The following is a 15,726-nucleotide window of genomic DNA, read 5'->3' as shown; positions in this document are numbered from 1 at the left end:
GTACTCCATGAAGTGTAGATGTCGGAGGTTTCTTCTATTTCTTATTTCTTCATCCCAAAAGTGGGGGGGATATCCCCCCCCCCCCCCAATGGAACTGAGTATAAAACAGTTGACACCAACTCCTGTTCCCACATTACGCCAATATGAAACTTTGCCAGTGCAGTGGATTAACAGCTTTGTGCAAGTAAACTATTCAAATGAATAGTTTACTCCTGCAGATAGTGGTCAGTGTGTAAGGTCATGTTACGGAGTAGGAAGCTCTTTCTAATTGAGGAATGGTTGGAGGGCTGCAGCCCGGAGCCTTTCCGGTCGTACCTCGATGAGAGGATTTCTCTTCCAGTGATCAGTTTGGGGACAGTGATTTGAAAAGGAGGTGACATGAGTTGACCACAAGCAGTTCATCCCTCATCTGGCAGAGTTTTCTATTTGTGTCAGCGAACATGTGCTTCTTGTGATGGGACCTGACACCTCGCCTGGAGGAACATGTAAGAAGATGTGATGGGAGAAACTACAGGAAAAACCAATAACACACTGGCTGCAAATTACTTTTTTCATCACCTCAGTCTCAAGATTGATGTAATGGTTTTAAGATATTTTGGTGAAAAATCCACTTGGTGTTCCACTACTGTTGTATTTATGGAATCAAATGATTTGCCAGGCTGCATTTTCATACCTGTCTTCTGAACACTTGAATTGGTCGTCCTTTTCAATATGTGCTACGGCAACCTCTCCAGTCCATACACATGAGTCCACAACACATGAGTCTATTACAGGCTTTCATGCTTGCATAAAATGAATTTACTTTTGAAGATCCATTTGAAGTCATAAATTGTGATGAGCAAAAAATATGCAATGCAAAAAGCTGAGTCTCCTTTATGTCAGTTTTATTCTTTTTGCCACAATTTGACACAAATCCAATCCAATCCAATCCACTTTATTTATAGAGCACATTTAAAAACAACAGTGTTGAACCAAAGTGCTGTACACTCAGTAAAATACTAAAATAAACAAGAGAACACACACAATAAACAAGACAACAAACGCAATAATGAAGTAATTCATGTGAGAATGTGCCGCAAAATCTTGGTGAAGGGGAGAAGAAGGAGAGAAGGACAGACAGAAAAGCGAGTGCTCCAGTTTGTTGTCAAACTGTTTAAGATTCCAGTGATTTTGATTAATTTAGATCAAGCACTCCATCTTAAAAGCGTGACATGCATGGTGGTACCGGGTGAGGTGGCATCATAGACACTGTGACGAACATGTAGATATCAGCAGCACTGATGAATCATTCAAAAAAGCACACACAGGTGAGATGCTTGAAAGTGTGTTCTCCCAGAATACAACAAAGCGTGGCAGGGAAAGTACTCTGACATACATTACATAACTGTCAGTGTGGTGTATTGTGCATTTGCAGCAGTGGTGGAGAAAGTATAATCCCAGTACTTGAAACAAAGTATAGATAGTCCAGGTGAAATATTACCCTCAACTACAAGTAGCCTACATTAAAAAAAACATCGTTTTACTATCAAAGCATTGCTGTAGTACAATTACACTTTCCCAATAACTATCAATAGTGAAAGACCTACAAGATTATGATGACCCTTGTAGATCTGCTTTTTCACTATATTTGAAATAGGGCTTAAGTGGTTGATTCATATGGTAATAGGAGTCAAAATTTCAATATTTGTCTTTGAAATGTAGTGGAGTGTATCCAAGTATCCAAACATACAAATAACCAAGTAAAGTATTATATGGTAAATGTACTTTGTTACTGCACACCACTGATTTGGAGCATCAAGGTCAGTCAGTGACCTTAAATGTTATTCTAACCTTTGGATGGATTACTATATTTGTGTCAATTAAAATGTGTAATATCTGGTGCTATGTTTTGCATTTGACCCAAAAGTATTTGGTGACACTGTAACAGCACAGTCATGTCTTCAGTTGTTTAGAACAGGATCTGAAAATTGATATTAATGAGACCTGATTCTCATTCTAATTCTAGTGTCTAACTCTGAACTCAAACTGTAGAATGTATTTTGGAAAAATAGAATAAAACAGGAACTATATGTCTTCAAGTTGTCTTCAAAATTCATTTTAGACTGAAATAGGCAGCAGGTTGCATTTATAGGCCTACACACACACACACACACACACACACACACACACACACACACACACACACTTATGACTCATCTCATCTCAGCTAAACTAAAGCACTTTGTCGTAGGCGTTCATTCAAGTTACACCCATCCATGCACGGACGCGCAGCCTCATTCTAAACTCAGACTGGGGCACATGGCACATAGTGGGGGTCTTGGCTTCTATATAAGTCCAGTCAATCTAGCCTTAAACTAACTTCTTGAACGCGTGAACGAGGACGACATCTCGCTCTACAAGGGAACTTAGGCTATTGGAGTTTTAATAACGATTAAGGTATGGGCTGGCAAACTTTTTTAAAAAAAACATACATGTGGGCTATAGCCTATACAAACAAATATGTTATAGGTGTTACTTATTATGCCTATTAAGTTACCAATTAAATTAGATTTCCACTCTCCAAAAGACAAAACATTCTGCGTTTCAACAAACCATGATTGATTAATTGATTGAATACTTTATTAACAGTTTGCAAAAACAAACTGATCTATTGCATAGGCTGTGTCTATAATTATTTGATAATGCTCTTGTTTTTGTCTTAGAGGTAAAGAATCACACATACCTTATCTAGGGAGACATTAACACATTTATCACCTGAAAAATTCACATTTTACGCACGGGATTCCATATTGGGCACTGAATTTACACCACGTGAATGTTTGCCTTTGTTTCATTCATTTTATGATAATCTCATGAAATGAATTAAAGCAATCATGCATCCTTCTTCTCTCAGATTCTTGCTGCTATCCTGACATGAAGCTCAATCTCCTTGGCACCACCGTGATTCTGCTCGTTGCCTTCTTACCGCGCTATGAATGTAGGGTGATCGACAGCCCTGGCGCAGCGCAGCGCACAGCATCATCTCCCGCCAGCATCTCCCGCCAGCTGAAGCGATCCGTTCCCATCCTGCAGAGGCTTGGGGAGGAGTATTTCATCCGACTCAACAACAACGGGAACTCGAACTCTTTAGGGTCGATGTTGTATCCCCGAGGGTCACCCGGAGTCTACAACAGAGCCTCGCAGCTCCACCTGACACAGCGCCTGTTGCAAGGGAAAACTGGGAGCCTGAAGGAGCTCGAAGGCGGCTTGGCAACAAGCCACCTGAATGACTGGGCGGCGCGGGGAAGGAGGTCCGAGGAGCCGCCGATCTCACTGGATCTCACCTTCCACCTGCTCCGCGAGATGATGGAAATGTCCAGAGCTGAGAATTTGGTCCAGCAGGCGCAGAGCAACAGACGAATGATGGACCTCTTCGGGAAATGAAGATCTCGATCCATCCACCAAAGAGTTTTTTTCGTTTTATTTTAAATTTTTTATCATCATTATAATCAGTAGTGGAAAAAGTACTCATATTTTTTACTTAAGTAAAAGTAGCCTATCAATACTGCGATGTAGAAATACTACAAGTTAAAGTCCGGAATGCAAAATGTAGCCTATTTTAGTAAAAGCACAAAAGTAATGGTATCAAAATGTACTTAAAGTATCAAAAGTAGAAAGTACTCATTATGCAGAATATCCCATTTCACAAGTTTTCAATTTTTCTTTTTTAAATAGCAGATCTACAAGCTCACAATGTGTCACATCACCATGCATCATGAGCTTGTAGATCGTCTATTTTCAAATGGCCGAAATGTAGCCTATATAGAGCGGAAGTGGTTAATGTATGTTTTGTAATAATAATCCAAATCTACAAAGTAATTAGTAACTAAAGTTTTCAAATAAATGTATTGGAGTAAAAGTACAATATTTGGCTCTGAGATGTATATTAGAAGTAAAAGTAGGCTACTGAACATTTTTGATACCCCAGTAAAGTAAAAATATTTTAAAATTGTACTTAAGTACAGTAGGCTACTTGAGTAAATGTACTAAGTTATTTACAGCACTGATTATGTATATATTTTTTACCATATCTACTTAATCACCACCGTTATTTATAACTATTTATTCCATAGCTTTAAAGCTCAAACAACAGAGCATAGATATAGGCATGACTTGTAATTATCCGATTGTATGTTACTATGCCTGAAATATCAGTTTTAATTGTGGTCGGTTTTTTTTTACATATAGACTATCCTTTTTCATATTATGTTTCAGTGTATTTATGGTATATTTATGTTTGTTAATAAACTTATGAGCAACCAGCCATTTTCGTTGTTCAAGAGAACGTCTTACTGTATATATATATTTTTAAATAAAATATGAAAAGCATCGTTTACATTTCTCTGTGAATATCATTAATGTGAATAATGAATTATTGGAAATTATTAACAAAAACTATTTAGATTCATGTCAGGTTATATCTATGTGATTTTAAAATATTTTCCATTCAGAAAGTATGTTGGCACAGGAATTTGTCTTGATTTGTTTTGGCTTAAAGATAGACCTACTGTTGTATAGAAGTGGTTGGTGGAAATATATTGAAAACATGAAAGGCCATTATGTCACAGCTTACATGAACATTGCTTGATTTACAATAAAAGGGTCTGTCTCTGAATGCACAAACCATATTACATTATAACTATGTCACAAGTATCGTCCCAACCTGGGACTCCCAGATTATTTATTAAAAACACTTGAACCCTAAATAGCATCCCTATTCTGGGGGAACATTTGCCAAAAAATAGCAGATCTACTAGCTCACAGCACAATGTCAGATCGGTTATTTTTGGTGAATAGATTTGGTTTAGAGGGGGGAAAAGAGCGTTCCAAGTTTACTAAGTATAGAGGGTTTAATTAATGATATGCCATTTTTACACCACTGTCAAGGCTCAAATTATATCTGCAAAAGAGACACGGATGTGATAAAAAAAAAAAAGACAGAAAAAGAAATGTGAGGAAAGTATCTGTGAGTGTGACAAGTACGTGCAGACGGTGAGCTTTTACGGAGCATTCTTTTTCTTCTGAAGCCCTTGATCACATTACACCTGCAAGGCAACCACTGAGGCAGCTAGAAGAGACACAACTGGCAACTAATAAGTGTGAAAATAAGCTTGTGTGTGTGTGTGTGTGTGTGTGTGTGTGTGTGTGTGTGTGTGTGTGTGCGTGCGTGCGTGCGTGCGTGCGTGCACGTGTGTGTGTGTGTGTGTGTGTGTGTGTGTGTGTGTGTGTGCACGCGTATGCACGTCTGTGTGTGTATGTGCATGCAGTGCTGATCCTTGACCCCTGGTGTCAGGGAGAACTAAACAAGTATCAAGGGTGTGAGTCATCCTATTCTGTTTGCCCTACTTAGCAACTGGGGGGCTTAATACTGCATTGAATCCATCTGTAAAGGATCCAAGCGAATGAGAGATGTTGGACAATAATTAGAATTGACTCCATGGCAGACCAGAGTTGCAGAAAGTTCAGACCCTTGCGAGGAAGCTTCAAGCTACAGTATATGAATGAAGACAACACATTGGTTTTATAGAAAGAGACGAGTGTAGAGTAGAGGGCAATAAACTTTATTCCCTTTCGCTCGCTCACACTCTCTCTCTCACACACGCACGCACGCACGCACGCACGCACGCACGCACGCACGCACGCACGCACGCACGCACGCACGCACGCACGCACGCACGCACGCACGCACGCACGCACGCACGCACGCACGCACGCACGCACGCACTCACGCACGCACACACACACACACACACACACACACACACACACACACACACACACAGAACTGGGGTGCAATCATAGCCTGATTATACAAGATTTCTTTCATTGTTCAGTCTCTCCATCATGTGAACAATTGCCAATGACTGTGAAAAAGGTGCTTGTGCAATTACATTTTTAATGGCCAAAGAAGAATAGAAGAATATGGCAACACAGATTTTCTCTAACCAAATAATATACCAGAGAATACAGTGTTCAAAGCAGCCTGCCACAAATGAGCTGTTGAAATATAGAATACCTGTGTATATTCATGTGTATAAAAATCACATGTCATTTTCTCCCTGTATTTGTTGATGCAGCACCCTATTTATGAAATAATAACATCAGTGTGTATAAAAAGTAAACAACACAGAGGGGAAAAGGGAGGCCTTCTTGTTTGAAATATAACGATGTACTCAAAGCACTCAATGGCTTAAAAAATACAAAAGAAAAAGAAAAGAATAAAAACAGAGGATTTTTTGTCACCCCACAGACACTCCTAGCCAGCCTGTTATACATCTACCAAAAGCCATCAACTGACGAACATACGTTATGTTATATAAACAGTACGTTATGAGGTCATAAATTCCTCCATCATTAACATGATCATGATAACATTCAACCTATCAGAAACATTGGAAAAAAACCACCACCTTCCACTTCCATTCCACCCATCACACCAATCCCAGCCATCAAGGTGAGAACAAGGGTGAGAACTTGAGACTTCATATTCCCTCTTCTCTGAACTCTTAGTTCCTCAAGTACCACTCGCAGGCAAATCAGGAGTGTCACCACCCGTAAGGTTCCATTTCCATCCAATCATCGTTGTTGTCAGGCAGAAACCTTGTAGGCCTACCTAAATATTATTATTATTTGTAAATTAACGTCTACTTTGTCGTAAAAGAGTGTAAAAGTTACAAAAATAGTTAACAAGCTTGTATATCTGCAATTTTCTCTCCTTTGGAAACATTTAGAAAATGAAAGTAAAAGTGGTTAAGTCTGTATGGTTTATTCATATTGAACCAATGAAAAGAGCAACACAAGCTTGTGAGTAATTAACAACTACAGTGGATCCAGACAATTCTTTCCATATCCTGAAAAGTAACAGTTTTGTTCAAGGTTTCTGCCCAACAGCAACGAACAGTTCAGTGAACATAATTGACCTGAAAATAAAGATCTTGGAGCAACACACCATTCATCCTGATTCCATCCAGCGTAAGAATTGTCTGGGCCAAAGGCTGACAGCTAAGTTGAGGCAGCGCTCTTGTCCGCATTGGGGGTGGGGTTCATCAGCGGGGGGACACCGAGTTGGACTGAGGTTGCGTTGCCCCCACCCGAAGAGGCCTGAATTCCCTCTCCTTCCTCAGCGCCTTCCTCTCCGTCCTCAACTTCTTCATCGTCTTCATCATCTGTAGACGGAAGGACATGTAGGCAGCAAATATGTCAGCTGTTATTTTGCTACTCTAATATTTTTATCAATCATGGTACCGCCCCTGGTCACCAGGTGGGGCCGGCAACCCATTTGTCCAGAACCACCACCACCACAACCTTTGTATCTTTGATTAAAAAAAAATATGTAATTTCCTGTTCTTGACCTAACCTGAAGAACACAGCAAGGTCGAAACTTTTCTGCTGTTTTGCTAATAAAGTTGGAGCATCTAAAGTGATTTGCGAGCCCTTTGTTTTGCTTCATGGTTTTGCTGCTTTTGCATTTTGGCTCAGCCCCAGGGACGGAGGATGTGATTATTTTTGTCTTTGAAGAGCAAATATCTCAGACCACACGAGAGTCTACACACAGCCACGGACTATGAAATTCATATGACGGAATCTATGTGCCGTTTACCTTGGATGAAGTCGATGGTGCGCAGGGCCCTTCCTTCCTTCGTGAAGTTGACACTGTAGTGATCCATGTTCTCGTAGCCACGCTCGACCTTGTCCAGGTGGGCCGTACTCGACGCTTCCATAATCCTGACAACAGTTTGTTTGATTAAGAGAAATGCCAGCCTTTTAGATAGTAATTTATTTGGTGATACACAATTGCCCCATTATAAACACACATACTCACTTTATGAGGAGAGGCTTTGACGCCTGTCGGAAAGGAAAGGAGACAACCCAGGAGAGAGAAAAACATCACATCAAGTTGTTTAAACACATTAACTCTGGTGTACCTATCTTGGGCAAAATTTCTAAAATGTAAAAAGTAAATGTTTTTTTTTTCTTCCAAAAGGGTTTTTAACATTTTCAAAAAAATATATACATATTCTTCCTTTTTTCAATTTTCAAAAAAGTTAAAGTAGCAGATCTATACTGCTATTTTAGCCATTTGTCTTTTGACAAAGTTAAAGGTAGGGTAAGTGATTTGCAATTATTCAAATAATTGCAAAATGGGTCTATGTTCTGATAGTGCTCGTTACTAAGAGTGTCCTGTCCATATAAGGAGTCTCCATGTCTCTCCAGCTCTTTATAAAACAGAAAATGCATTTTGTTTCAGTTTCAGTTTCATTTCCAATTTTATCCAATCAGGATAGAGAAATCGATCAGGATATAGATTAAACAAGTGAAATTGGAAGTGATGACACTAAGAAATGAGCAGGCAAAGTTGGAACTGGAACACTATAAAAATGAAGCTTAAAAATGGGTACTTTCTCCTGATTGGCTGAGATTTTGACACCTACCGGAAAATGTATTTTCTGTTTATTAAAGAGCTGGAGAGACGGGGAGACTCCTGTTACTGAACAAACACTCTATAGCAATGATTACTATCAGAATATAGTGCTTTAACCTTTTAACAAAATACTTTTTGTTTTAACCCAAAAATATCACTTACCCTACCTTTAAGTGAAGTTGGTTAAGTCCAAATATGAAACTGTGATCATAGAATATACATAAATTACAATGTAATTGTAATTTATGTATATAAAACTTATTTTTTATATACATAAAAACTAAAACGTATTTTCTCTGAAAAAAGAAAATCAGGCTTAAACCGGCACTATGTAATGTTGGGGTATTAGCGGCCAGACACTTTGGACACAAATAACATGTCAGCCAATGTCTTTGGCTTCATTACCCAAGATTCTCTAATCTCTGCGTCCCTGCTCAGTCACGCTAGTGACGTGAGAATCTATGTTTGAGTCTTTTGTCTGAATGGGCGTGGCTTTGCAGGAACTACATACGTGGCTCATAGGGCTCATGTTTCTACATGATAGAGGGTGAGTTACTTACGTTTACGTTTGTTTGTTTCAAGGGCGGAGATGGACGCGTCTGATGCGCCCTATTATGTATATACGTAGTAATACAGTTAAGCCCATAGCAGGGACCCCCCTGAGTCTATAACGTTGCTTACAAATTGAACTTTATAATTTTGTGGGACATAATATGCTATGGTTATTAAAAGGTTACATAGTGCCGCTTTAAGTATTGAAGGATACCGTCTCTCACCTGCAGGAAGACGGCCGACTCTGGCTCCTCCATGGTCTGAATTCCTGTCTCCACTGTCTTACAACTCTCCTCTAAATGGTCTCCGTACTTCCTGGTTAGGCCTCGGATGTAGTTGAGCTTCTCTTCCTGTTCAAGTGTCACCCGCTGGCTCATCACCCTCTTCTTTTCCTCCAGGATGGCATACAAGTGATCAAACTTCTCGCACACCAGGGACTTTTGCCTCCTACCACTCTCCTGTGCAAGCATGAACACGGGCAGCAGAAATGTTTAGGGAGACAGGTGCACAAATGCATATTCTCAAACACATGCACACATACAAACAAGTTCACATGCACAATACGAGTCATACATTCTGAAAGTCCATCCTCTTTAATCATTCATTGCCACAATTCAGGTGAAAGAGTCAATGTAGTTGATGATGTAATAAGTAATTTGACTATTTAATCATTCATCACCACAATGCAGGTGAAAGAGTCAATGTCATTGATGATGTAATATAAGTAATCTATTATTATAATTGGCTTGTGGTTCGACACTTGTTTATTCGCATTCTTTGTTGAGCTTCGTTCTAGCAGACCACACGTGTGTCCAATTTCCAAAAAGAATTCGCAAAAAAGATCCATCATGCCTCTAGTCACTGCATAGTCTACTTTAAATTGTTCAGCATACATTTGTATTAGCTTTTTGGCCCATATTTGACGCACTAAATGATTGCGCAACATTTCTACAACATTACACATCATCTTTAACCGGAAACGCTCCAATGTGAGTTAGCCTAAAAGGATAATAGTAAGCTATTATCTCTTTGCAGTCACTCGCAGTAATGTCCGTACTATTACTTGGCGACCCGGGTCTCATTAATATTTCCGTAATTTTCGTGTCATGTACATCCCAAAGAATTAACCACGTTATCGTGTTATAATGACTTAATTTATAAACAACATAAGAAGTTCCGCGAAATTACTTCTTCGTAGTTGTAAAAAGTTGAGCTCCGATCTGTGATTGGCTAGGGCTGATCTCGTGGCGGAAGTGTAATCTAGCCTCCGTTAGCATGTTAGCTTCCGTCTTTGTTAATCTGCATTATACAACAGGTAGTTCCGACCAAGCAATCTGATTGGCTGAAATAGCTTTCTAGCCGTGCTTCAAACCAGCATCATAGCACGGGCCTAATCACATTTAATAAATCACTCCGCACTGCAGTCCGCACCTGATTAGACCATATAGCGCACAGCTGTGCTGTGAAGTCACGCTGTCCCACCGTAGGAAAACAAACAGACAGTACCCACCGCCGCCACCGGAGAACAAACAGCTACGCAAAATGGACTATGTTGTTAATTTTGACTTATTTGGTGGACTTACGGTTGATCAATGGTTAGAAGAGAGCACACTAAATCGCCTAAAATCCTATAATAAAAGGAATAACTGGAAAAAGTGTGCTTTATTTCAATGGTAACATCCATACTGTATAAATATCCTCCTGTGTTAAAGTAAAATTACTCCCATTTCGTTAACAGTCCAGTGTATGTTTTATCGTACGAAGGTATCGCACGGCAAAAATAGCCGATCTACAAGTTCACAACGCAGCGCCATCTTGACGCGTTGTGAGCTTGTAGATCAGTTATTTTGGCCACGTAACACGATCGTACGACGGAGCATATAGCCTACTGGAATCAGCTGTGTTGATGAGACGATGACTGAGAGTGCTGCGCTGTTACAGGGACTATTTTGTCTCAGTCAAATAAACTCTTCTCTTTACAGGGAAACGGATAAGCGAATTTTTTTTATTATGAATTGCCCCACAATATGAATACATTTGGATGTGTTTTGTTGGTAACTGTTGTATAATCAATACGAGTCATACATTCTGAATTTTTATTATTATTAATTGAAATGACTCATACTGCACTGTTAATCTACATTTCCAACACCACAATGCCTTGGTTAGACTCATTGATGTTGGGTTAGAAAAAAGTGAGGTTAGAACAGGATGTGGTTTCAACAAGCTACGTTAGCCTGTAGCAGACACGCTGTTGTTATTAGCACACATAGCTTAGCTGGGAGAGAGCGCACATCCCTGGCCAGCACAACGCGAATCATTCACTGGGGGTCCGCAACTTCTCACAACGTGTGAAGCTCCCCCGTGTGTGTGTGTGTGTGTGTGTGTGCGTGTTGTAACTGTCACCAATAGGAACACACGCCTTGCCCACACATAACTACAAGTCGGCAAGTGTGTCCTCTGTTGTTGCATCGCGTTTGTCATTAAATATGTAGCCATGTGCATGCCCACAATAATTGTAATAATAGAATAGTTTATATTGTAGGCTAGATGTGCGGGCCAGGATAGTTTTACTACAAATGCGGATTAGACTTGTTACGTTCATCTGATGATGCCATATGTGCAGGAAAGACAGCAGGGCCCGCTAGTCCATCTTAACCCCAAGCGAGTCCCGTAGGAGGTCATAAGCCACCCACACTTCCTTCTTGCTAAACTGTAGCTTATAATCTCCAGTGCCGTGTGTGGACCAAAGAAGCGTTGTCCTTGTACCATCAATTAGATATTTTTTGTGATGTCCGAGGTAAGGGACAATGGCAGGGCTCTATTCACAGTAGCAGCATACGCGTGGTGACTACAGGGGAGATGGAGATAGACAGAGGCATTGAAGCGTGTCTTTACTGTCCAACTTCTCTCTCTCTCTCTCTCTCTCTCTCTCTTGCACGTCTCTAACAGACATTAACAGACATGCTCACTTACAAAGGTGAAACACAGACTGTGATTCATACTATAGGTTAGTTTGGTTGGGTGAGGGCATTTGGGTGCAGCTAGAGGGTGTGTCTTGCTGTGTGAGTGAATGGCCAGGCGCAGTTGTAGTGGGACACTGACCTCTATGGCCCGACATGCTTCCTCCAGTTGACTAATGATCCCCTGGATCCTATCATTGCTCCCCACCATCATGGCTATGCCGTCACTCAGCTCCGTCTGGGAGTACAAGGACACAGGGAAGTAAAAACCTGAGCATTTATCCACACACACACACGCATGTGTGTGTGTGTGTGTGTGTGTGTGTGTGTGTGTGTGTGTGTGTGTGTGTGTGTGTGTGTGTGTGTGTGTGTGTGTGTGTGTGTGTGTGTGTGAATACTTTATTAGTCAGCATGTTGTACAGTAAGACATTAAGGCTAAAAGGATAAACAAAAAAGTCCTGGGGACTTAATTCCATTGTGGAAATTATGTATTCCATTCATCAACATTACATAGCATAACATTTTTTACACAATACTACATGTCATCAACAAATATTACACTATATGTACAAAGGAGAAAAAGGGAAAACGACGGCAATAAATGACACCTCCTTTCGATGGGAATTTATATTTGCCCCCCCTTTTGCTCTCCTGATAGATGTTTTTTCAGGCCAGTTTTGAAAGAAACCAATGATTCACATCCTTTAATGGATGGTGTCAGGGCATTCCACATTTTGGTGGCAGAATATAGAATTTTCTCATGTTTGCTCTAAATTTGGGTGGTACCAGATCATGGTCGCTCCCGTAGTGTTGTGGCTATGGGTGTCACTCACTTTGGAGAAGTAGTTAAGACAGGTATGAGGGTATTGAGGGCGCTGTCCCCCTGACTTCTACCCTGAGCCATCCCAAACTAGCAAAGTATGTTGGAATTAGGTGTGTCATGGGCTTAAGGCAAAGAAGAAGTCGTATCAGTTTGGGAGGTCTGGAGCTTAGTTTTTAGTGACATTGAGATGTTGGAGAACCAAGAGGTGCATGCATCATCAAAATGGCATTGAATGAGGGCCCCAGCTAGAGTCTTGAGAGAAATTTTGTTGACAAAAGTCAAAATTCTTGTTCTTTGATTGACTTTCTTGATCAATTTTGATGCAATTTGTTCAAGTTTGTTATCAAGAATACAGCCGGAATACAGGCCACATGTTTGGTAATAGCAGTTCCTTCCATCAGAGTCTCAGTTCTCACCTTTTGCGTCTGGTAGATGCTCGTGAGAGGTGCCACCTCGCAGTCTTTGTGAGCTCCAAATACCTTGCACATGGAGCATGTGGGGACACTGTGGGTCACGCAATAGATGTTGATCTTTTCTTCCGCATGAGCCTCACACATGGGTGTCTCCTCCTTTCTCTCTGGCGCTGGCTTGCTGACGCTAACAAAAAAGCATGTTTAAAGAAAACAGTGTTACCTTCCTGAAAGTTCGCTTTATTATTTGTATTTGTGTCACAGAGTCAGCTCTAGTCAAACTAACAGACCTTGATTATTTGAAAACACTGTAGATCTGGTGACATACAAGCCTGCTGACAGTCAGCACCAGGGAGTAGTGAGTGCATAACCACCTTGATTTGAAGTACCCAAGTCTCCCGCATGGCAAACCAAAGGTAAATCCTCCCTTGGCCAAGAGAAATATTAGGCTATTGGTTTTTAGGTACGACTATGCTACACATACTGTATGAGTAGGGCCAGAAACTGTCATCCATGACTGCCTCTGACTCACCAGACAAGCTTTGTGGCCCCACAAGCAGCTTCTACACAGACCTATTGCACCAACTAAATGTGAGACAAGACAGGTACAATCCACCAATACATGTCTTGTGCCGATCTCTGTATCCATTGCTACGCAGAGAATAGCTTTTACTATTTAGAAACTAAGTCTGAGGAAAGGGGGAATTATAGCAAAGCAAAGCTCTTAAAAACTAATTGTACAGGGATAATAACCCAGAGAGTACAAAGGATTTGTTCAGAGCACTAGTTGGTTAATTTTGGGGGTATGTAGTTCATCACCAATGGTACACCAATGAGCAGCAATATAGTAATACAAAGCAGATCTATTTTTGCACATTAGAATTATATAGGAGACAAAGGGGACACAGCCATTCTGCATCATAGAGGCCACAGCAATTTCAATGTATTCTCAAGTTGAATCATGAAACTTACAGGAGATGTGCACAGATGTATAGTGATCAATGATTATACACATTTATATTAAACATTGTTTATATTTGCAATTGAATAAGTCAAATTCCATGTTATAATGGGTGAAGATATAATAGGCCATACCATGGCCTATTATATCTTACAAGAAGTACTGCATGAAAATATTTTAGCAAACCCAGAATATGATTGCATTCTTCGTTTTGATTTTGCCCATATGGAGAAAGAAGGGGGCGGCCGGGACGCAGATTAGTTTCCTATCTGTCTCACCTGCTGGACTCCTGTTTGAACATGTCGATAATGTTCTCCACCAGAAGGTTCCTCTGGAGCCCATAGACTCCATGCCTGTCCAGCACCACCTCATGCCTGCAGGATGGACATCTGAAGCGGCCACCGGATGTCGCTGACCCCCCCCTTGTAGGAAGGTATGGGTTTGAAGCCTGTAAACGGACACAGACAAAGTCACAAATCAAAATCTCAAATGAGTGCTCATGGAATGGGGGCCGTAATGAATATCATGCTCATCTCATCTTTGCCAAGATGTTATTATTTTACATGAGTTGGTTTAAGAAGCAGTAGCAGAAATGTATACTCTATGAGCATTATCAACAATCAACAAAGAGTTTATGACACATTTGTCATGAATTCAATAACATTATAGGGCATGAAAAATATATAAAGGAACATTATAGGGCACTAGTAAGATATACTTACTTTAAAGGTAGCATAAGTGATATTTTATGGTTAAAACAAAATGTGTTTTTTTTGTGTTAAAGTTAAAGGTCTATATTCAGATAACAATCATTCCTATAATGACTATATTCAGATAGCAATCATTGCTATAGACTATAGTATAGTCTATAACATGCACTTTCTGTTTACTAAAGAGCTGGAGAGACCGAGACTCCTGTTACTGAACGAACACTCTATAGCAATGGCTATATTTAACACCTATTTTAACCTCTTGCTGTTTTAATACACAAGCAAGTCCTGTTATGTAATGTCATGGTGGCTCTTGCTTTGTTGTTAATCAAATCAAATCAAATAACATAAAGATTCTTACCTGGAAAACGTCATTGGCACACTTTCTGCAGAGGTTGTGCTGGCAAGGAAGGATAACCACAGGCTTTGTAAATGTTTCCAAGCAAATGGGGCAAATGAGCTGTTTCTCCAAGTCCTGCATGCCGGCATTCATGTTGACACAAAAGCAATGTATAAGACATAAAACACGAAAAATTTCTAACTTCTTAGCCTAAGCTATTAATACTGTACATAAGCATTAATTTCTTAAAGGAATGTAAAGTAAGGCCCTGGGCTAAGCTAAAAAATAGGCCTGTTGCTCTCTTTCCAGCGGGTGTATGGTCCTCCTAATCTAGCAGGCGCTGGTGTGTCAGGTCTTTTTTTAGACTCTAGCTGCCTGTCACGTCAAAGGTTGGTTGCCATATTTACTTGGCCATATTTGAAAGTGATACTATGGGCTGGTCTAGCAGGGCAGAGCTTAAGCAGCTGCTGCCATGGCCTGGGTCTGTGGCTCTCATCTCAGACACG

General features: G+C 40.3%; 2 protein-coding genes across 2 annotated transcripts; one reads left to right on the top strand and one right to left on the bottom strand.

Annotated features, from left to right (window-relative positions):
- Positions 1–2,898: 2,898 nt before the first annotated feature.
- Positions 2,899–3,766, top strand: crhb (corticotropin releasing hormone b). Its single transcript, XM_080417627.1, has one exon. The coding sequence runs from the start codon at positions 2,914–2,916 to the stop codon at positions 3,421–3,423; it is 510 nt and encodes a 169-aa protein (XP_080273753.1). The 5' UTR covers positions 2,899–2,913; the 3' UTR covers positions 3,424–3,766.
- Positions 3,767–5,763: 1,997 nt separating this feature from the next.
- trim55b (tripartite motif containing 55b) lies at positions 5,764–15,537 on the bottom strand. Its single transcript, XM_080417900.1, has 8 exons — positions 15,242–15,537; positions 14,449–14,618; positions 13,216–13,396; positions 12,119–12,214; positions 9,238–9,471; positions 7,862–7,884; positions 7,640–7,764; positions 5,764–7,205 (listed from the first exon to the last, which is right to left on the bottom strand). Exons 1-8 carry the CDS (start codon positions 15,371–15,373, stop codon positions 7,042–7,044), a joined length of 1,125 nt encoding a protein of 374 aa, XP_080274026.1. The 5' UTR covers positions 15,374–15,537; the 3' UTR covers positions 5,764–7,041.
- Positions 15,538–15,726: the final 189 nt, after the last annotated feature.

This window comes from Gymnoscopelus braueri (assembly GCF_963280865.1).
Source record: "Gymnoscopelus braueri genome assembly, chromosome: 21".
NCBI lineage: Eukaryota > Metazoa > Chordata > Actinopteri > Myctophiformes > Myctophidae > Gymnoscopelus > Gymnoscopelus braueri.
The sequence above is the reverse complement of the archived record's forward strand: the minus strand, read 5'-3'. Positions and strand labels throughout refer to the sequence as shown.

Excerpts from the sequence above, each read along its gene's own strand:
- crhb (XM_080417627.1), top strand. The coding sequence starts at position 2,914 with ATGAAGCTCAATCTCCTTGGCACCACCGTGATTCTGCTCGTTGCCTTC.
- trim55b (XM_080417900.1), bottom strand. The coding sequence starts at position 15,373 with ATGAATGCCGGCATGCAGGACTTGGAGAAACAGCTCATTTGCCCCATT. Across the intron at positions 13,397-14,448 it reads TTCAAACAGGAGTCCAGCAG|CGTCAGCAAGCCAGCGCCAG; the intron begins GTGAGACAGATA and ends CTTTTTTGTTAG. Across the intron at positions 7,765-7,861 it reads TCAAAGCCTCTCCTCATAAA|GATTATGGAAGCGTCGAGTA; the intron begins GTGAGTATGTGT and ends AACTGTTGTCAG.